Here is a 22596-nt window from a genome sequence, read left to right on the forward strand (position 1 = left end):
GGTGTGTGTCTCTCCTCCACAGAATGTGTTATTGTGTGTGTGGAGGTGTGTGTTAGTGAGGTGTGTGTTTCTCCTCCACAGAGTGTGTTATTGTGTGTGGAGGTGTGTTTTAGTGAGGTGTGTGTCTCTCCTCCACAGTGTGTTATTGTGTGTGGAGGTGTGTGTTAGTGAGGTGTGTGTCTCTCCTCCACAGAGTGTGTTATTGTGTGTGGAGGTGTGTGTTAGTGAGGTGTGTGTCTCTCCTCCACAGAGTGTGTTATTGCGTGTGGAGGTGTGTTAGTGAAGTGTGTGTCTCTTCTCCACAGAGTGTGTTATTGTGTGTGTGGAGGTGTGTGTTGGTGAGGTGTGTGTCTCTCCTCCACAGAGTGTGTTATTGTGTGTGTGGAGGTGTGTGTTAGTGAGGTGTGTGTCTCCTCTACAGAGTGTGTTACTGTGTGTGGAGGTGTGTGTTAGTGAGGTGTGTGTTATTGTGTGTGTGGAGGTGTGTGTTGGTGAGGTGTGTGTCTCTCCTCCACAGAGTGTGTTATTGTGTGTGTGGAGGTGTGTGTTAGTGAGGTGTGTGTCTCTCCTCCACAGAGTGTGTTATTGTGTGTGTGGAGGTGTGTGTTAGTGAGGTGTGTGTCTCTCCTCCACAGAGTGTGTTACTGTGTGTGGAGGTGTGTGTTAGTGAGGTGTGTGTCTCTTCTCCACAGAGTGTGTTATTGTGTGTGGAGGTGTGTGTTAGTGAGGTGTGTGTCTCTCCTCCACAGAGTGTGTTATTGTGTGTGTGGAGGTGTGTGTTGGTGAGGTGTGTGTCTCTCCTCCACAGAGTGTGTTATTGTGTGTGTGGAGGTGTGTGTTAGTGAGGTGTGTGTCTCTCCTCCACAGAGTGTGTTATTGTGTGTGTGGAGGTGTGTGTTAGTGAGGTGTGTGTTTCTCCTCCACAGAGTGTGTTATTGTGTGTGGAGGTGTGTGTTAGTGAGGTGTGTGTCTCTCCTCCACAGAGTGTGGTATTGTGTGTGGAGGTGTGTGTTAGTGAGGTGTGTGTCTCTCCTCCACAGAGTGTGTTATTGTGTGTGGAGGTGTGTGTTAGTGAGGTGTGTGTCTCTCCTCCACAGAGTGTGTTATTGTGTGTGTGGAGGTGTGTGTTAGTGAGGTGTGTGTCTCTCCTCCACAGAGTGTGTTATTGTGTGTGGAGGTGTGTTAGTGAGGTGTGTGTCTCTCCTCCACAGAGTGTGTTATTGTGTGTGTGGAGGTGTGTGTTAGTGAGGAGTGTGTCTCTCCTCCACAGAGTGTGTTATTGTGTGTGTGGAGGTGTGTGTTGGTGAGGTGTGTGTCTCTCCTCCACAGAGTGTGTTATTGTGTGTGTGGAGGTGTGTGTTAGTGAGGTGTGTGTCTCTCCTCTACAGAGTGTGTTACTGTGTGTGGAGGTGTGTGTTAGTGAGGTGTGTGTCTCTCCTCCACAGAGTGTGTTATTGTGTGTGTGGAGGTGTGTGTTGGTGAGGTGTGTGTGTCTCCTCCACAGAGTTTGTTATTGTGTGTGGAGTAGTGTGTGTTAGTGAGGTGTGTGTCTCTCCTCCACAGAGTGTGTTATTGTGTGTGGAGGTGTGTGTTAGTGTGGTGTGTGTCTCTCCTCCACAGAGTGTGTTATTGTGTGTATCATCCTCCCCCTCAGCACCTGCAGTAGGGTGCAGCTGCAGCAGTGCAGTCTCTGTGCAGTCTCTGACTGAGGGAGGTTTTTGTACGAATCTATTTCACTGTGTGAACCGGCTACCACTGATGCTATGGTAACTCTGACAGTAATAATCTCCTGCATCTTCAGTCTGGACGTTACTGATGGTCAGAGTGAAGTCAGATCCAGATCCACTGCCACTGAAACGATCTGAAATACCTGACTGTCTAGTGTTAACTAAGTAGATCAGGAGTTTAGGAGCTTCTCCAGGTTTCTGCTGATACCAGGCCATACGGTCACCATTATAAACTCCACTACTGGTTCTACAGTTGATGGTGACTGATTGTCCTGTAGAAACAGTTTTCACTTCTGGACTCTGAGTGACAGTCACCTGACCACTGGATGCTAAATGAAACAGTAAATAAAAATAGAATAAATAAGTTAATATAATAATAACAACAACAATAATAATAAAAAATAATAAAGCACTTTTCAGGAACCTAAAGACGCTATGTTATATCAATAATAAAAAAAAATGATTAATTAAATTTGCTTGTCGAATAATATGTACTCAGAGGTTTTCATTAAATAATTGTTCATATTATTTATCATATTATTGTTCATTTCATGTACATGTGTTCACTGTAACTGCAAACCATGAGATTCAAATACAATTACAAGTTTTATATCAGACACAAACATACATATATTCATGTGTGTTACCTCTCGTCCAGAGCGTCAGTGTCCAGATGAAGATGGAGACCAAAGTCATGGTTGCTGTGGGTGAAGTTTGTGGGGCAGCAGCTCTCAGTCATGAAGTGTTAAACTCACAGGACTATAAACACTAGCAGAGCACTGAAGCATGGGCTCATGATGCAAAGTGGACCCTCTCTATGGAAATCTTCAAACCTCTAGTGAGTTCAGACTGGGTTCTCCAGGACTGAATAATCATTTTGTTGAATGACCAACAAAAAAGTTAATAACTGAAAAGTCTGTTTATCTGTAGTCACATTACATTAATTAAACTTTACAGTTTGGATTTAGAAAACTAAATTAGGAAACAGTTACATACATATGGCTTTTAATTCTGTGGAGAAATGAGACAATGGATATGAAATGAATATGGAATTTTCTTTCCAACATTTCTTGGCAATGCACAGCATATAACACATGTCCATGTTCTAAAGCAAATCACATCATTTTTATAAAAGAAAGTCAGGATCTCAGAACATAATCAGACCTTTAGCGTCATACTCTAACTCCAACTGGAAGACTGCAGACAGGGGGCGTTGTATTTAGAAGTTGTTTGCAGTGAGTGCTCAGATTTGTCAAAAGAGAGATTTCAGTTTGAACTGCTACGACTGTCAGGTGAGAAGGCTCAGAATGAGGGGGAGGAGCCAAAGCAGCATGTTAATCAGTCTAATGAAGGTGTAGAAGGATTAGAGAGTGATGGTAAACCTGATGTTGATCAGTCTAATGAAGGTGTAGAAGGATTAGAGTGACGGTAAACCTGATGTTAATCAGTCTAATGAAGGTGTAGAAGGATTAGAGAGTGACGGTAAACCTGATGTTAATCAGTCTAATGAAGGTGTAGAAGGATTAGAGAGTGACGGTAAACCTGATGTTAATCAGTCTAATGAAGGTGTAGAAGGATTAGAGAGTGACGGTAAACCTGATGTTGATCAGTCTAATGAAGGTGTAGAAGGATTAGAGAGTGACGGTAAACCTGATGTTGATCAGTCTAATGAAGGTGTAGAAGGATTAGAGAATGACGGTAAACCTGATGTTAATTAGTCTAATGAAGGTGTAGAAGGATTAGAGAGTGACGGTAAACCTGATGTTAATCAGTCTAATGAAGGTGTAGAAGGATTAGAGAGTGACGGTAAACCTGATGTTAATCAGTCTAATGAAGGTGTAGAAGGATTAGAGAGTGACGGTAAACCTGATGTTAATCAGTCTAATGAAGGTGTAGAAGGATTAGAGAGTGACGGTAAACCTGATGTTGATCAGTCTAATGAAGGTGTAGAAGGATTAGAGAATGATGGTAAACCTGATGTTAATCAGTCTAATGAAGGTGTAGAAGGATTAGAGAGTGACAGTAAACCTGATGTTAATCAGTCTAATGAAGGTGTAGAAGGATTAGAGAGTGACAGTAAACCTGATGTTAATCAGTCTAATGAAGGTGTAGAAGGATTAGAGAGTGACTGTAAACCTGATGTTGATCAGTCTAATGAAGGTGTAGAAGGATTAGAGAGTGACGGTAAACCTGATGTTAATCAGTCTAATGAAGGTGTAGAAGGATTAGAGAATGATGGTAAACCTGATGTTAATCAGTCTAATGAAGGTGTAGAAGGATTAGAGAGTGACGGTAAACCTGATGTTAATCAGTCTAATGAAGGTGTAGAAAGATTAGAGAGTGACGGTAAACCTGATGTTGATCAGTCTAATGAAGGTGTAGAAGGATTAGAGAGTGATGGTAAACCTGATGTTAATCAGTGTAATGAAGGTGTAGAAGGATTAGAGAGTGACGGTAAACCTGATGTTAATCAGTCTAATGAAGGTGTAGAAGGATTAGAGAGTGACGGTAAACCTGATGTTAATCAGTCTAATGAAGGTGTAGAAGGATTAGAGAGTGACGGTAAACCTGATGTTAATCAGTCTAATGAAGGTGTAGAAGGATTAGAGAGTGACGGTAAACCTGATGTTAATCAGTCTAATGAAGGTGTAGAAGGATTAGAGAGTGACGGTAAACCTGATGTTAATCAGTCTAATGAAGGTGGAGAAGGATTAGAGAGTGACGGTAAACCTGATGTTAATCAGTCTAATGAAGGTGTAGAAGGATTAGAGAGTGACGGTAAACCTGATGTTAATCAGTCTAATGAAGGTGTAGAAGGATTAGAGAGTGACGGTAAACCTGATGTTAATCAGTCTAATGAAGGTGTAGAAGGATTAGAGAGTGACGGTAAACCTGATGTTAATCAGTCTAATGAAGGTGTAGAAGGATTAGAGAGTGACGGTAAACCTGATGTTGATCAGTCTAATGAAGGTGTAGAAGGATTAGAGAGTGACGGTAAACCTGATGTTGATCAGTCTAATGAAGGTGGAGAAGGATTAGAGAGTGACGGTAAACCTGATGTTGATCAGTCTAATGAAGGTGTAGAAGGATTAGAGAGTGACGGTAAACCTGATGTTGATCAGTCTAATGAAGGTGTAGAAGGATTAGAGAGTGACGGTAAACCTGATGTTAATCAGTCTAATGAAGGTGTAGAAGGATTAGAGAGTGACGGTAAACCTGATGTTAATCAGTCTAATGAAGGTGTAGAAGGATTAGAGAGTGACGGCAAACCTGATGTTAATCAGTCTAATGAAGGTGTAGAATGATTAGAGAGTGATGGTAAACCTGATGTTTACCATAGAAGCAATTCTTGCAGTCACTGAGCAGGACCATGAAAGGTCAGAGCTTGGAAATAAGGAAACTATTTGAGCACCAGCAGTGGGAACTCTTGAACCTGTAACCTGGCACTGTTGACTATGAACACTGAGAGTCCAAGAGCACTGGACAGCGAAATAATCAGTAATGCCTTTGCACTCGACCACAAGACGTCTATTGATAAGAGCATGATGTTTGTCCCTCTGTTGACATTTATGAATGGTATGAATTTGTCAGTTCAGACACACATTCTAACTCTTTATAGTTATCTATATGTGGTGTTCATTATATAAAAGTAGGTCTGTGGACTAGAACGATGTAGATTCTTGCAGAGGCCACAGTTCAATGGGAGACTGATAATGTTCTGGATGCTGTAGGAATCTCATAGTCCTTCAGGAGACCACCATAAATATCCAGTGGACAGAAGTGGACACCTACCTGCAGATATGAGGTGATTAGCACTGAACACTCTACTGAGAAACTGAGGTGATCATCTCTTACAAGTTCAATAAACAGAGCATTAGATTTAGAGAGAGATCATTAACTTTTCAGTGGTTCAACAAACTGTGAAACTGAACTGTGTGTGTGATCATGTTGGAGACATTCCTCCACAGAGTGTGTTATTGTGTGTGTCTCTCCTCCGCAGAGTGTGTTATTGTGTGTGGAGGTGTGTGTTAGAGAGGTGTGTGTCTCTCCTCCACAGAGTGTGTTATTGTGTGTGGAGGTGTGTGTTAGTGAGCTGTGTGTCTCTCCTCCACAGAGTGTGTTATTGTGTGTATCATCCTCCCCCTCAGCACCTGCAGTAGGGTGCAGCTGCAGCAGTGCAGTCTCTGACTGAGGGAGGTTTTTGTACAACTCTATTTCACTGTGTGAACACTCCTCCACTGTGGTAACTCTGACAGTAATAATCTCCTGCATCTACAGTCTGGACGTTACTGATGGTCAGAGTGAAGTCAGATCCAGATCCACTGCCACTGAAACGATCTGAAATACCTGACGGTCTAGTGGTAGCACTGTAGATCAGGAGTTTAGGAGCTTCTCCAGGTTTCTGCTGATACCAGGCCAAACAACCAACCCAAGAACCTGAAGAATAGCAAGTATCAACATTGCTGCTGAATTTACAGTTGATGGTGACTGATTGTCCTGTAGAAACAGTTTTCACTGAAGGAGTCTGTGTCACAGTCACCTGACCACTGGACCCTAAAGGTGAATATAAATGTATAATAATGAATACATTTAGAGTAATGTGAATAACAGTATAACAGTAACAATAACAACAGTATATAATAATATTATATATAATATAATAATATTATATAATTATTAAATAATATTAATTATAAATAATATATTATTATATAACATTATAATAATAACAGTATTTTACAATGATTCTCTGATTAAACTGGTACTCAAAATTTTCCATTATTTTATTATTATTATTATTTTTAATTGTTTTTTTTAAATATGTATTTAAAATGATGTGCAGATATGTTCTCTCTAAATCCCAACTTTAAAATAAAATAGTCCTTCATCAGACAGAATTATTCATGAAGAAAATCAGTTCTATAACATTTTTTTTTATATTTATTAATTTACATTTTTTACATGTTTTTTTTTTTTCTTTTTTTTTTTTTCAAATTATATGTGTTAGTTCAGTTATGTTACCTCTGGTCCAGAGTGCCAGTGTCCAGATGAAGATGGAGACCAAAGTCATGGTTGCTGTGGGTGAAGTTTGTGGGGCAGCAGCTCTCAGTCATGAAGTGTTAAACTCACAGGACTATAAACACTAGCAGAGCACTGAAGCATGGGCTCATGATGCAAAGTGGACCCTCTCTATGGAAATCATCTTTCTAACAACACTGAGGAAAGATCATCATATTTATTTGATATTGTTTGATCAAACATTTCTGCTCAGTGTGGAGTCTCATGTTTAAAATCCTAAACTCTAACTGTCTCTGCCTTTCATTTGAGGTTTTCTGCAGCTGCTACTGCGGCTCCATCTGTCTGGATCAGGGCTGGAGGACTTTTGGGTGGAGGAAACACAATGATAACAGTAAGAATCTTTTAAACTATTAATGAATGTTGAACATTTTTCAACAGCAGCTCTAATTTTTACTGATTGAATTATTTATCAACACTTCTGATGAAAGTGAACATATAATCACCAACACAGAGAGTGGAGCATGTTTTTATTATTGTCATTAATTGGATCTGGTTTTAATATTAGTTGATATGATTGTATCTGTGATTGTAATTGGAATCTGAGATGAACACATGTTTCTACATGTAGTTTTATACTTTTATATCAAGTGTTTGTCTGCTGTGGAAATACAAAAGAACAAAGTGTGTCCTGGGTTTAGATATTTTAATGTTTATAAAATAATCCTTGTTGAGAATCTGTAGCTTCTACAGTTTGGGAGTGTTTTCCATTATTAATAGCTGCAGAATCCATTAATATTGTGTTCTAGTTCAGAAATAGTGTGTGTAAAGGCTGAAGAGAGCGGTGTGTTTAGAGCAGGAGGTTTTTGTACGGCCAGTAAACGAGTTTGTATCACTGTGGTGGACTTTTGGTGGAGGAACAAAACTGGATGTTGGAAGTAAGTCCACTTTTACTCTTTATTCAAAAGCAATCTTTAATTAAAATGATTCTGGACAACAGTAGAGATGCACTTGATGATCTTCTGAATAAATGATAATCCAAATGTGAATGTATTTAATTAGAACTGCTCTGAAGTGTGGAGAGTGTGGAGCTTTAGGTTTCACCACCAGCTCCTGTTTCTGAACTGGATTTCTTTTCTTTAAAATACAAATATTTCCTAAAGGTTTCCTGTGAAGTGTTCAGTGATGACATTTCTTTTTAAAAAGATCAAATGTAAAGCTGGATTGTAGAGTCAGTGTTGGGTGATTAGAGCCGTTCTGTCTCCATCTGGACGCCACAATGTGGAGGTTATTATGAGCAGTGTTTTCTGTTCTAAAGCTTTGAAGACGTAGTACATGGAGACTGCAGCTTGATTTAGTGATTGACTATTCACTGTTTTGGAGGAAATCAAATCATGTTTTAAACTTTCACATCATGGGATGTGTGTAATGTTACAATTATAATGAATTAAATGAAAGAAATAGTTTTAAAAGTATTCTGAATGAAATGTATCTATTAATGTAATTGTAAATATTAGTTCATATTTGAAGCGGTTCAGTTTAAAGTTATAATTAGAGCGTTATTTTAATGCTTCACTGAACTCAGTTCTGCTCTGTTAGAAAAACAGTTATATGCAAATGTTTGGGGACGCCTGGTGAAATCATAATGTTCTGTAGGTGTTTGTAAGTGAAAACTCTGTAATATTTAATGAAACTGAAATCCTCCTCTGAATGTAATTGTAAATATGAGTTTATATGTGAAAGTGGTTGAGTTGAAGGTTGTAATTAGAGTGTGATTTTTACTGCATCACTGAAGTCATTTGTGCTGTGTTAGAAATAAGGGAAATGAAACTGTGTGTGTGTGTGTGAATGTGTGTGTGTGTGTGTGTGTGTGTGTGTGTGTTTCCTAGCTGTGACCCGACCCACCCTCACAGTCCTGCCCTCCTCCAGTCTGGGGCAGGAGAAGACCACACTGGTGTGTTTGGCCAACAAGGGCTTCCCCTCAGACTGGAAGCTGAGCTGGAAGGTGGATGGAAACCCTCTGACCTCAGGGTTTAGTCAGAGTCCTGGGCTTCTGCAGAAGGACACTGGCCTCTACAGCTGGAGCAGCACCCTGACCCTCCAGAAGGACGAGTGGATGAAGAAGACAGTGACCTGTGAGGCCACCAAAGGAGGCCAGACTACTGTCAGTGAAACACTGAAGAGAGATCAGTGCACTGGACAGTGAGGGTCCACACCTGTGTTGGAGCTGATAGAGCTCCTCTTCATATTCAATGTCTCTGATTAATGCTCAAATATTCACAACAGCTTTTGGAGGAGCTTAGTAGAGTTACACTCTCTATATATACACTCTTACACTGTTTCCTGCTCTATAATAATTATCTTTCTTTCAAAAATGCTATGTTCATTTGTAAAAATAAAGCTTTTAAAGATCTGTAATTGTTATTTTTTTGGCTCTTTTTAAACCTATTGGCAACTCAGTGCTAATTGAAAGTTTGACTTCCCAAATGTTCTTTAATCATAATATGTAAGATATATGTTCACCGGCCTACGACCAGAAAATGATACTGACATCAATAAATTGATTTGTGTTAAAAGGGCTCCCTCTTCTCAAATTCTGTCTAGTGAGGACCTTGGCATTGTATGGAACCGGCCACATTTGGGCATTTGGCTGTTCCCCCACCGGCCCATGTGAGGTCAGTGGTAACTACAGTCCCTGACAGAAGTTTTGTCGCTTATCCATGTTGTGGAAACAAAAGCTTATAATCTGACTTTAAATTCATCCATTGGTTTTAGAATTTAATCATATTAAAGCTGAAATCCTCCCAAATGAGATTTAATTAACGGAAATAAATTTGCTTCACTGCAGAAATATTGATCATTTAATGAACATAGAAAAGTCAGATTTTGGCTAGACAAAAGTTTTGTCACCCACAGAAAGTAATGTGAAAATCAAACAAATATTTTACTTCAAATACAAAGATATGTTTCATAACATTGGTGAATGAAGTTGTGGCGCTATTAGAGCCATATTTAATATTTTGTGTGACTTCCATGAGCTTGAAGGACTGCATCCATGCGGTTCGACAGTGATTCATACAATTTATTGATGAAGAATGAGGTCTTACATGCCTCCCAGAGTTCATCAAGATTCTTTGGTTTTGTCTTCCAAGCTTCCTCTTTCATCCTACCCCAGACATGCCCAATGATGTTCATGTCTGGTGACTGGGCTGGCCAGTCTTGGAGCACCTTGATCTTCTTCGCCTTGAGGAACTTTGATGTAGAGATGGATGTATGAGATGGAGCACCATCCTGCTGCAAAATTTGACCCATTTTATGATTGGGAATGTAAGAGGTAGCTAATACTTCTTGATATTTTAGGCTATTGATATTGCCTTCCACATTGCAAATGTTTCACACACCACCATACTGAATGTAACCCCAGACCATGATCTTTCCACCACCAAACTAAACTGTTTTCTGGGTGAATCTTGGATCCATACGGGCTCCAGTAGGTCTCCTGCAGTATTTGAGGTGGCTGTGGTGTAATCTACTTGAAGATTCATCTGAGAATTCCGCCTACTGCCACTTTTCCAGCGTCCATCCGTTTAGCAGGCTGTGGGCCTTGACAAATGCTACACGATTTTTTAATTGCCTTTTGTTTAGTGCAGGCTTCAGGACACTGATTCGACCATGGAGGCCTTTTCGAGACAGAATCCTACAAACTGTTCTAGTTGACACAGGGACTTGAGGTGACCAGGCCTAGTGGAGCTCTACTGTAGTGGAAAAGGGGCTGGCTTTGGATTTTCTAACCAACGAACGTTCCTCCTGAGCAGTTGTTTTGCGGGGTCTGCCAGACCTGGGCTTGTCTAAAACATCTCCAGTTTCTTCAAATCTTTTTTTAATTCTTTGTACTTGACACTGAGACACATTAAAGGTGCCAGCCACCTCTGCAATGGATCTGGTCTTCAGCCTCTTGATAATCAAGTCTTTGGTCGCAGGATGGAATTTTGGCATGTTGTCAGAAGTCAAGTTACATTTCAAGTGAAGGTCTGGGGTGCTGGGGTTCTTTTTATACACACCCACTAATTAACCGAACAATGAGCACAGGTGAGGCTGTAAACTAGTTTTGGGTGCATTATATGACAAGGCAACAAAACTTTTGTCTTGCCAAAATCTGACCTTTCTGTCAGAAAAAAAGACATTTACCAAGTTTCACACATTCAGGGAAGCATCAGTCAAGACAAGCTTTGTAATATCCCACAAAATCGGAAAAAAAGGTAAGCTTTCCTCTGATGGGGAATTTGTTAAAGAGTTTTTGGTGAATATTGCTCCGCTAATCTGCCCAAATGCTTCTCTGCTAAAGAAGCATTTGAGAATGTGTCCCTCTCAAGGTGAACCATAGCGAGAAAGACTGAGGAAATTGCAGAAAATCTGGAGCTACAACTGCAGAAGAAATCAGACAGTTTGACTTTTTATCTTTGGGTCTGGACCAGAGCTGTGATGTCCATGACCCTGTGCAGTTGCTCATCTTTGTACGCGGAATCACAAAAAGCTTTGAGATTACTTAGGAGCTGGCAGCAATTTGGTAAATGAAAGGGACAACAATTGACTGACTTTTTCACAGAGGTAAATGCACAGAGTTTTGTGACAAGAAAGGCAAAGACATCCCAGAGCTCTCAGGTGCAGACTGAATTGCAGATCTTGCATTTGATGTTGATGTGACTGCACTAATGAATGAACTAAATGCATCCTCAGAAGATGCTGGTTCTCTTTGGATCTACCTACATATGTGAACAAACATTCTCAGTGATGAAGTTTAACAAATCCAGATACAGATCCTCTCTACTGACCATCACCTGTCAGCTGTCCTTCACATATCCATCTCAGAATTTAACCAGACTTCACTGCACTCATTCAAGCCAAAAGCAGACTAGATTTTTCTCATTGAACAAGATGAAAATGAACTGAAAAACAGCAAATGAGTTAGTAAGACTACAGACAAAATGGCAATAATACTTTGTACAGTGTTAATTTAATGCAAAATGTACATTTTGTTCACAATTTTTCTTGAGTGTTTATTAAATAGTGATGATGTTGCCATTTTCACAATGCCTCATATTTTCATAGACTAATTCATCTACTCTAATCAGTAGCAGCTTATCATAAACATACAATTTACTAATTTTTATGAAGAGATCAAATTATTATTAAGCCAAGTTTAGTTTAACCTATTGGTCTGGACCTTCACAACAGTCAGAGTTTCTCATGTGGCCCCTTGGTAAAATGAATTACCCTACCCTGGTCTAATGCCTTGTATCTGAATTCTGACCTCCTCCAACCTCATTGATTGTGTTCTGAGCAGTGTTTTTATATTCTCAGGTTTCATTTTGTCCTGTAATCAAATGTTTAACTAAACTGCATTAACATAAAACAACTGATGGCAATAACAGATATGTAAAATTACAGTGTCCATGAGTTTAGTTTTTCAGTTCAAACTCCCTGTAGCACTAGGATAGGGTATAGCTTCAGAAATCATTTGAGATTGCAATTTTGTCAAACTCTATTCACATTGACTGAAATGAACATACACTGAATTACTTCTGCACAGTCACTATAATAATAATAATAATATTAATAATAATAATAATAATAATAATAATAATAATAATAATAATTTTTATTTGAAAAACGTCTTTCAAGAGTAAAGTTTAGTGTCCTCACATTAACTTTACCTGTGTCCTACACAACCCTACACACACACACACACTGCAGCTCCACTGAGCACTGAAGTCCTGAAGAATGAAATGACTCTCTCACATATTCTCAGGCCCCTGTAAATCACTGACTACTGAATCTATCTACAATGTTTAAACCACACTGAGCTTTAACAGTAACTATTATGTAAATCTGTTATTGACAGAAACAGGGATAAACAGGTTTCAGAGCAGATTTGTTATATCACATTGTCCATGAGTTTAATATGTTAATGTAAACTACCCGTTCCATGCCCTGGTAAAGTAACAGGGTCCTCACTGTAGCACTAGCAGTGTGTCATTCCTCAGAAACAGTTGATGGGTCTAAATGGTTAAAATATTGACTTAAGTATTAAGTATGGAATTACACAAAGAATAATGATGTTTAATGTTAAAATACTATAATTAATAATGATAATAAAGCTGGTTCTCTCTGAGACTGTTGGTCTGTGTGCTCTGTGAGGCCTGAGAAAGCTTATCAGTGACACTGAAGAAGCCCATGTAGTTCAGCAGAATTCTGGTAAACATTACACATACACTTTTTATGAGAACAAAAACTTATTTTAAAACACCTGCTAGATCCAAAGGCAGTGGCCTGAGACAGTGATAGTTTTTAAACTTTTGTAATCAATTTGCTTTAATAGCACACAGGGCAGCTGTGAGAAAGGACCAGCTCGGGGTCTAAGACCTGAAGCCTGAGATTGTTATTTGGAAAAACATGGCTGGAAAATAATGAAAGCATTGTTAACAATATAACAAATAATGAATATTCAGCAACCTAAAAAAAATCACATCATTTGGAAATAATAGTTAAGGGATGTGATGTATTTGGGATGACAGACAGAAGCCAGGTGTTAGTCAAGAGATTATCAAAAGCTGTGAGGATGTGAAGAACAGAAACATAATTAATTGTGAGAAAAAGGAGTATGGGAAAGAGTAAAATGGCCTTGAGTATAGATAAGAAACTTTTCTAAAAAAGCACACAAACTTTCTTTTGAACCTAGTAGTAGTAGACAATGTCTGAAGAGCTAACCTGAAAGCCCTTATATGTACATGGAGAATAAGGTGTCTTTTGGTTGTAGAAGGATCCAGCTTGGCCTATGGAGTGTGTGAAAAAGGTGGGTTAATATCGTTATCAGCCCCGAATACTGTATAAAAAGAAGAGATTCACAAATGCTTTTTGTATGTCTTCCTAGACCTACCCAGGTTAATGTGTCAATACCTTAACCTGATTAAATAAAGAATGGAACCTGTTCTCTTTTAACCCGGAACCTGCGTCTGTGAATTTTTTTAGTTATTGATTTTTTTTATAGAAGTTGTGATTTTTAATGAAGTAAAGACAAAGCTAAGCAAGGCTTTGAATGACAATATGCTAGATGTGTCATAGTTTGATTAGATTAGATTACATTAGATTCAACTTTATTGTTATTACACATGTACAAGTACAAGGCAACAAAATATAGTTTAGCATCTTACCAAAGTGCAGCAAGCAGTAAGTGCAGAATGTATATATATATATATATATATATAATAACCAGATTACGGATGAGTATGTGTTATCGGTGGACAGAGTTCATTAAGGAATCAGCTCTGGGGAAGAAGCTGTTCGTCAATCTACTTGTCCTGGTCCAGAGGCTCCTGAAGCGCCTGCCAGAATGCAAGAGTACAAACAAACTATGAGCAGGGTGTGAGGAATCTTTAAGAATGCTGGCGGCTCGGCGAAGGCAGCGTTTCTTCTGTACGTTCTCAACTAATGGAAGTGAGGTCCCTGTGATTTTTTGGGCCGTATTCACCACTTGCTGTAGTGACTAACAGTCAGCAACAGTGCAGTTCCCAAACCAGATTGTGATACAGCTGGACAGGATACTCTCAATCACACAGCGAAAGAAGTTCACCAGAATGGCTGAAGACAGATGTTGTTTCTTTAGCATCCTCAGAAAAAAAGAGGCGCTGGTGAGCCTTCTTGACCAGGTTGGAAGTGTTGGAGGTCCAGGACAGATCCTCCGATATGTGTGTTCCCAAGAACTTGAAGCCGGTGACACGTTCAACAGCCATCCCGCTGATATAGTTGGGGTCGTGCATGCCACCTTTTTCCCTTCTGAATCTATGATAAGTTCCTTTGTTTTGTTGGTGTTAAGGAGCAGGTTATTGTCAGTACACCATGTGACCAGATGTTCTACATCCTCTCTGTAAGCTGTCTCATCATTGTTGCTGATGAGGCCTATCACAGTGGTGTCGTCAGCAAACTTGATCATAGTTTGATACATGAACATTCTTGCAGTCATGAGTGAAGAGGGAGTAGAGAAATGGGCTTAGCACACAGCCCTGGGGCACGCCAGTGTTGAGTGTGATGGTGGAGGAGTAGGTATGGCCTGACCTAACATGCTGAGGCCTGTTGGTCAAGAAGCTTTTAATCCAATAACAGAGAGAGGAGTCAATGCCCAGATCTACAAGTTTAGTGACTAACTTGGCTGGGATTATTGTGTTAAATGCTGAGCTAAAATCAACAAACAACATTCTAGCATATGTGTTGTTATTATCCAGACGTGAGAGCACAGTATGTAGTGTAATGGAAACGGCATCCTCTGTGCTTCTATTATTGCGGTATGTGAACTGATGTGAGTCCAGTGTAGTTGAGACAGGACCAGTTGCTCAAAGCACTTCATAATGATGGGTGTAAGTGCTACAGGGCGATAGTCATTCAGGCATGTCGGGTTGGAGTGTTTTGGTTCTGGTATGATGGACGTGGTTTTGAAGCAAGTTGGAACAGTTGCCTGGGCGAGATACAGATTGAAGATGTCTGTAAAGACTCCAGTGAGCTGCTTCGCACATGCTTTCAGCACACACCCGGGAATGCCATCTGGGCCATTAGCCTTGTGTGCGTTGATCCTGCTATGAGTGAGTGAGCTATGTTTCTATGTTTGTAACACACTATATAGTCCTTTACTGTGAATTATTTCCTGTGTGATTTCTGTTAGAATCTGTGGAAGCTGTTTTTCTGACCGTAACTTGTTCTTCTCTGTGAGCAAGTGGTTAGCAGTATCCACAGGATCTGTCTCAGTTTTGTTCTAAAAAATCAAAAATCAAAATCTACACAAGATCTACATTAACATACAACAAATCTTGACAGAAATTATTTTAATGGAAACTATCTGTTCATTTAGTACCTGGGATTAACATTAAGTACCTGGGACTCCACATCAAAGCTGACCTCACCTGGCCTCTTAACATTTCCCACCCCATGATGAAAGCCCAGCAAAGACTTTTCTCCTTGAGGAAGCTGAAGTAGGCTGGACCCCCCCACACCCACCTCAGCTACTAGTGAACTTTTACAACAGCACAAATGGAAGCACAGGACAGAAAGGACTTAACCCGGGTGGTGAGAACAGCACGGAGGATCACAGGAAGTCCGCTCTCAGACCTGCACATGGTGTATGCTGGCTGCCTTCTGAAGAAAGCCAGCAACATTACCAAAGATCCCACTCACACAGGACATAGACTGTTTGTCCCTCTGTTTTCAGGATGGAGATACAGGACAATAAGAACTCGGACTAGCAGGCTGAGGATCAGCTTTTTCCCCAGAGCTGTGACATCCATCACTCCCTTGGTTCACGCCCCACCCAAACCCTTAAGGACCTATGTATATTTGCACATTTCTTTAGCATGTGTTTTTGCACTCCATTGCATTTTTGCTCCCCAATTACAAATTCATAATGCTGCTAGCACTGAGCTGAATGTCTCATATCTGTGTTGTGTTTTGGATTAATTTCTGTTGAGAAGCACATTACACCATTTCCCTGTACCATGTACAATGACAAATAAAGCTTCTATTCTCTTCTGCTCCATGCCTTGGACAAGTGTGAGTGTAATCACTTTAGCACCAGCAATCTTTTTCAGGAACACTCTAACACAGGTTTAGAGACAAGAAAAACTCCCATGCACCCTCCTGGATCCTGGCGAGGGTGAAGAGTTTGTCCAGTCTTCCAAAACCAGAATAGAATCTGCAGTGTTCCTCCTGGAAGTGAGGTTCAGCTATCAGCCAGACTCTCTTCTCCAGTATACCTGCATAGACATTTATGGGGAGGTTGATTAGTGTGACCCCACTATAGTTGGAATACACTCTCCGGTCTACCTTTTTAAAAAGGAAACCACCATCTGCTAATCCAGAGGTACTGCCCCAGATATCCATACAATGCTGCAAAGGCATGTCAGCCAGGACAGCCCCACAGCATCCAGAGCCATTAGGAACTCGAAGCAGATCTCATCCACCCCTGGGGCCCTATCACCAAGGAGCTTTCAGACTATGTTTACCACCTTGGTTCGGGTGATAGATTAATCCTTCCCAAGGTTCCCAAACTCTGCTTCCTCTGTAGGAGACATGCTAGTGGGATTGAGAAGATCCTAGAAATATTCCTTCCACCAGCCAATGACATCCCCAGTTGAGGTCAACATCTCACCATATACAGTGTTGGTGGAAAATGGCTCTACCTTCCTGAGACAATTGACGGTTTGTCAGACTCTTCTTAGAGTCGACCGAAAGTCTCTTCCACATCTTCACTGAACTTCTCCCACACCCAGGTTTTGTTTCTGGATTGTGTCTTTTGGATTGTATGCAAAATACTTTGGACTGATCTCATGGTTTTGATCTGGCCTGTTGTTGCTACCGATTTTTGTATCATTAAACCTGAACTTGGTTCTAACACCTGTTTGGAAGTCCCTCGTTATACAGTCATGGGGCACAGCTGGGCTTAGCCTGAAGGAACAACATGGTTTAATACTTCAATGCTCGTTAACATATCTAGAAAAAATCAGATGCTGTAATAGCAGTTTTTTTTTACCAAATAAACAAACAAATAAAAGAAGGGGGGGGGGGAAGCAAAAAAGGGGGAAATCAAAAAAGTCATTTTTCTTCATTGAACATTAAATGTAAATATTTTCATAAGCAGAAGCCACACAACTGTAATTTAATACTAGTGTCACAGTTGATCTGAGCTGTGTTACTGAGTAAATACACACAGTTTAATGTTCATTATGAAGAGTTTTTACAGTATTCCTTAAACTCTTACACCACATCTTTAAATCAGTGAAGAACTTTTCCTCTGAGGTAATGTTGAGCTTAGTGTTGTCCCTTATTTACTCATGGGCTACTGCATTTAGCTCATTCACTTCCAACACCAAATGATACGAGCCAGATGTTACACATTTACAAGCACTGTGCTGAGAGGCCCTTGAGGGAATGTGTGGCCAACTGTGCTCCATTAAGACTGCCTTTGTAGTCCACACTGGACCATGTGAATGTAACAGTGGATCCCATTGAATGAACAGAACTGAATGAAATGGAGCAGAGCTTGCAGACAGTGTTTAATGCTGCATATGTGTTTTCTGTTCATTAGCTCCAATGATGAAGTGTTCTGTGGTTCTACATCCCCCTCCTCTCTGCAGCTGTCTGAGGGATCCTTCTCTTTCTGCTGTCTGGATCCTCTCCACAGGGGGCACTACTGGTCTGGACATTGGACAGGTCACAGGTGAAGGAGGGGGTTCTGACCAGTGCAGAAAGAGGAGAATGGACACTAGAGTCACAGCAGCACCCAGACCCTCAGCAAGGCACTCTGGGTAAAGGGGGGGGGGGTATCTGTAGCATTTTCCATCACAGTGAGGAGAAGAAGAGGAGGAGTCACCCTTATTAATATCCTTAAGGAAATTGATTCTCTGTATTTACACCATCTCTGGGAGTGAACACACAAACACACGAGTGAGCAGAACCACAGGAGGTAGGAGTGGTGCTGAGAGAACAACTGGAAAATACCAGAAACTGTTAAAAAAATCATAATAAACATGGAATTAAAAGGAAACAAACAACTGAAATATGACAATAATGACTTTAATAATGATTTTTAGATTAGAATCTTTATGTGCAGTGAACGGGGCGGTGGGGGTCAGGGCTGGTGGGTTCACACTGAGAGTGGAGACAGGGAACTCGGCCAAAAACTCACCTCATTCTCAGGCTAATTATTCAGTAAAAATCAAACTGATCTGCTGTCGTCACAATATTATTTCCTAGAAAAATGATTTAAAAATGAACAAAACCATTAATAAATGTACACACACTGCCTCCAGGAGAAGAGTGACACCACTGTCAGCTGCTTAATCTGTAAGAACATTCTTTACCCTGCGCCGTCTGAAAACATATTTACACACTACAACGACACAGAAGAGACACATCTACATCTGGACTCTGAGTTAACTGAGTTCTCCAGGGGCTTTGTGTTAGCAATAGTTTGAAAAGAAATGGTACTTTGCTTGTGCTTTTAAAAATGGCACCAAATTGATAGGAAAACTGACTACATTAAAAAGAGCCAAATATATATTTTAAATATAAAAATAAAGGTTTGTTGTGCGGTGATGAATGTGTTGGTTACTTTTCCATAACTCCACTGGTCACACCAGATTACAACAGCTTCCAAGGGTCACAGGCCACAGTTCAATAGGAGACTGATAATGTTCTGGATGCTGTAGGAATCTCTTAGACCTTCAGGAGACCACCATAAATATCCAGTGGACAGAAGTGGACACCTACCTGCAGATATGACATGTGTAGCACTGAACACTCTACTGAGAAACTGAGGTGATCATCTCTTACAAGTTCAATAAACAGAGCATTAGATTTAGAGAGAGATCATTAACTTTTCAGTGGTTCAACAAACTGTGAAACTGAACTGTGTGTGTGATCATGTTGGAGACATTCCTCCACAGAGTGTGTTATTGTGTGTGGAGGTGTGTGTTAGTGAGGGGTGTGTCTCTCCTCCACAGAGTGTGTTATTGTGTGTGGAGGTGTGTGTTAGTGAGGTGTGTGTCTCTCCTCCACAGAGTGTGTTATTGTGTGTGGAGGTGTGTGTTAGTGAGGTGTGTGTCCCTCCTCCACAGAGTGTGTTATTGTGTGTGGAGGTGTGTGTTAGTGAGGTGTGTGTCCCTCCTCCACAGAGTGTGTTATTGTGTGTGGAGGTGTGTGTTAGTGAGGTGTGTGTCTCTCCTCCACAGAGTGTGTTATTGTGTGTGGGGGTGTGTGTTAGTGAGGTGTGTGTCTCTCCTCCACAGAGTGTGTTATTGTGTGTGGAGGTGTGTGTTAGTGAGGTGTGTGTCTCTCCTCCACAGAGTGTGTTATTGTGTGTATCATCCTCCCCCTCAGCACCTGCAGTAGGGTGCAGCTGCAGCAGTGCAGTTTCTGACTGAGGGAGGTTTTTGTACGACTCTATTTCACTGTGTGAACACTCCTCCACTGTGTGCACTCTGACAGTAATAATCTCCTGCATCTTCAGTCTGGACGTTACTGATGGTCAGAGTGAAGTCAGATCCAGATCCACTGCCACTGAAACGATCTGAAATACCTGACTGTCTAGTGTTAGTCCTGTAGATCAGGAGTTTAGGAGCTTCTCCAGGTTTCTGCTGATACCAGGCCACACACGGAGGGGAACATGCTGGTGAAGGGTTGAATTTACAGTTGACGGTGAATGACTGTCCTGTAGAAACTGTTTGTCCTGAAGGGCTCTGAGTCACAGTCACCTGACCACTGGATCCTGAGAAACATAAATTAGATAAAAATCACATTGTAAATTGGAAATTTTAAAATATAAGTATTTAATATGTACAATTCAACTTTTGAAAACATGAATAAAATATTTTTAAATGATTGAAATATGCTTGTCAATTTAAATAAGTAATTTTTTTATAAATAATGGTTTACGTTATTGTTATGTTTATTACTTTATATTTTGCTTGATTTTTTTTCGTTTTTTTTTTTTTTTTTTTTTTTTTTTTTTTTATTATTATATGTGTTAGTTCAGTTATACTACCTCTCGTCCAGAGCGCCAGTGTCCAGATGAAGATGGAGACCAAAGTCATGGTTGCTGTGGGTGAAGTTTGTGGGGCAGCAGCTCTCAGTCATGAAGTGTTAAACTCACAGGACTATAAACACTAGCAGAGCACTGAAGCATGGGCTCATGATGCAAAGTGGACCCTCTCTATGGAAATCATCTTTCTAACAACACTGAGGAAAGATCATCATATTTATTTGGGTTGAGGAAACAATGATAACAATAAAAATATTTGATAACACTTTATTTTAAAGGTCTATTCTTAACGGTTGATTAACTATTAGCAAGCAGTGTATTAACAAGCAGTTAACAGTCACTTATTTAAGATTAATATTATTTGAAAGAGAGCATATAAACTTGTTATAAATGTATTAATAAAATGTGTTGAATACTGGCAACTAAACACACATTCAGAGTAACCACTTTATTACAGTGATATTTATTAAACAGCAAATGATATTCAGTATTATTGTAGATATCAAGGAGCATATTGTGTGTTTACAGCAGTTTCTTTTATCTTCATGATGCAAATGTCACTGGCCATTAGACTAAACGTCTTTATTCAGCAATTGCAAAGCTAAGTTAGAATGTACACATTCTGAATTACAAGCACTTATTAATGTTGTGGATGTAGTTCATAACGAGCAACCTACATTAATGAAGTAGTTATTAAAGAAATTTAAGAAAACTTCAACTAGTTCAAAATGCTGCAGCCAGGGTCCTCACTAAAACTAGAACATTTGAACATATCAGTCCAGTTCTATCATCACTTCATTGGCTGCCTGTAAAATCGACTACAAAATTCTGTTACTAACATATAAAGCTCTACATGGGCTCGCTCCTGAATACCTTCTAGATACTATTTCATATTATGAGCCTCCACATTTACTCACATCACAGAGAACTGGTTTTTTAATTGTTCCCAGAATTCAGAAGGCCTCAGCTGGGGGAAGAGCCTTTTCTTATGAAGCCCCCCAACTCTGGAATGATCTTCCAGAAAATGTTCGGGACTCTTTTGTTTAGTCTATCTTCTGGTAGTTAATGCTCCCCCATAGATAAAGGTGGCAGATCCGGCAGGTCCATGGACACAGGGAATTATAGTAAACTGAGACTCTGGTGCTGTCGTCCCGCCGCTTCACGCGATCACTCAGGTTTGTTGACGGTGGAGCGGAGGGATGCCAGTGTTTCAGGATGCTCCCGTGTCTGTGTGTCCTTCTGGTTCTCTCCTTTTAGTTAAAGCTGTCATAGTCAGATCTGCTGGAGTCATTAGCCACACTCTGGAAATGTTCATATTTTCTGCTTTACAAACACAAAACAGTTCAAAACTAATTCCATCCATTTACCTTTTTCCGAGTAAATGACTGCTCACCTGTCTGTCTGGACACTGACGGATGACTGTCGAGATCCTCCTCCACGCTTCAGACCAGCTGCCCACACTCCAGCAACCACCAAGTGCCTTGAAGCTGCCCCTACACTGAAGTTCTCACAGACTCCTAACTATTATCACCAGTAGATTGACCAGAGGAGGATAGGTCACCCCTTGTGAGCCTTGGTTCCTCCCAAGGTTTCTTCCTCAGCTAAGGGAGTTTTTCCTTGCCACTGTCGCCCCTGGCCTCGCTCACTTGAGGTTTTTTACATTTCATGTCAAATCTTTGTCTTACTGGAATCCTATGAAGATGCTTTGTGACATCATCAGTTATAAAAAGCTCTATACAAATAAATTTGATTTGATTAAAGATCTTAGAAGACCTGCTCTTTTTTAAATGGTTTATAGTGACTTCTGATCAACAGGACACCTGAATATACACTAATCCTACCATGTACAAGTACGGCAGATGAGTTCATTTACTAGCAATGACTACCACATTAGACCAGTCTGGATTTAAATATTTAACCTGTTTATATTGTAGGATCAGCATGTCATATCCAGACAGTTGAGGTCTGCTTGGAACTGAACATTACAGCATAAAGGTTTAGGTCATTACTATAGAAACAGTTAATAACATATTTATACTTAAAATATATTAAATAAATACATAGCATTTTACAGATTTGTGAGTGCCTACAACTGATGTGTTACTCTTGTTGTTTATGGTTATTTCCTTATTATCACTGAATTAACTGCTTGTTAAATGTTAAATAACTGTTAAAAATAAACCTTAGAAATAGTGTAGCCAAATCTTGTAGCTCATAAGAACCCGTGGTGACATATTTGTCAAAAACACTTTGAGGTCTGGAAACTTCCCT

At 40.1% G+C, this 22596-nt stretch overlaps 4 gene segments (V, D, J or C); 1 reads left to right on the plus strand and 3 right to left on the minus strand.

Moving 5' to 3' along the window:
- Positions 1–1733: 1733 nt before the first annotated feature.
- On the minus strand, positions 1734–2423 carry LOC136694848 (immunoglobulin kappa variable 4-1-like). The segment is given in 2 exon segments: positions 1734–2056; positions 2375–2423. Coding segments are annotated over 2 exon segments (372 nt in total).
- A 3424-nt stretch (positions 2424–5847) lies between these two features.
- LOC136695703 (immunoglobulin kappa variable 4-1-like) lies at positions 5848–6813 on the minus strand. The segment is given in 2 exon segments: positions 5848–6281; positions 6750–6813. Coding segments are annotated over 2 exon segments (387 nt in total).
- Positions 6797–9118, plus strand: LOC136694849 (Ig kappa chain b5 variant C region-like). The segment is given in 3 exon segments: positions 6797–6809; positions 7598–7681; positions 8633–9118. Coding segments are annotated over 3 exon segments (414 nt in total).
- Positions 9119–17897: 8779 nt separating this feature from the next.
- Positions 17898–20377, minus strand: LOC136694850 (immunoglobulin kappa variable 4-1-like). The segment is given in 4 exon segments: positions 17898–18018; positions 18647–18656; positions 19771–20052; positions 20329–20377. Coding segments are annotated over 4 exon segments (462 nt in total).
- Positions 20378–22596: the final 2219 nt, after the last annotated feature.

Source organism: Hoplias malabaricus, chromosome 4, assembly GCF_029633855.1.
Source record: "Hoplias malabaricus isolate fHopMal1 chromosome 4, fHopMal1.hap1, whole genome shotgun sequence".
Classification (NCBI taxonomy): Eukaryota; Metazoa; Chordata; class Actinopteri; order Characiformes; family Erythrinidae; genus Hoplias; species Hoplias malabaricus.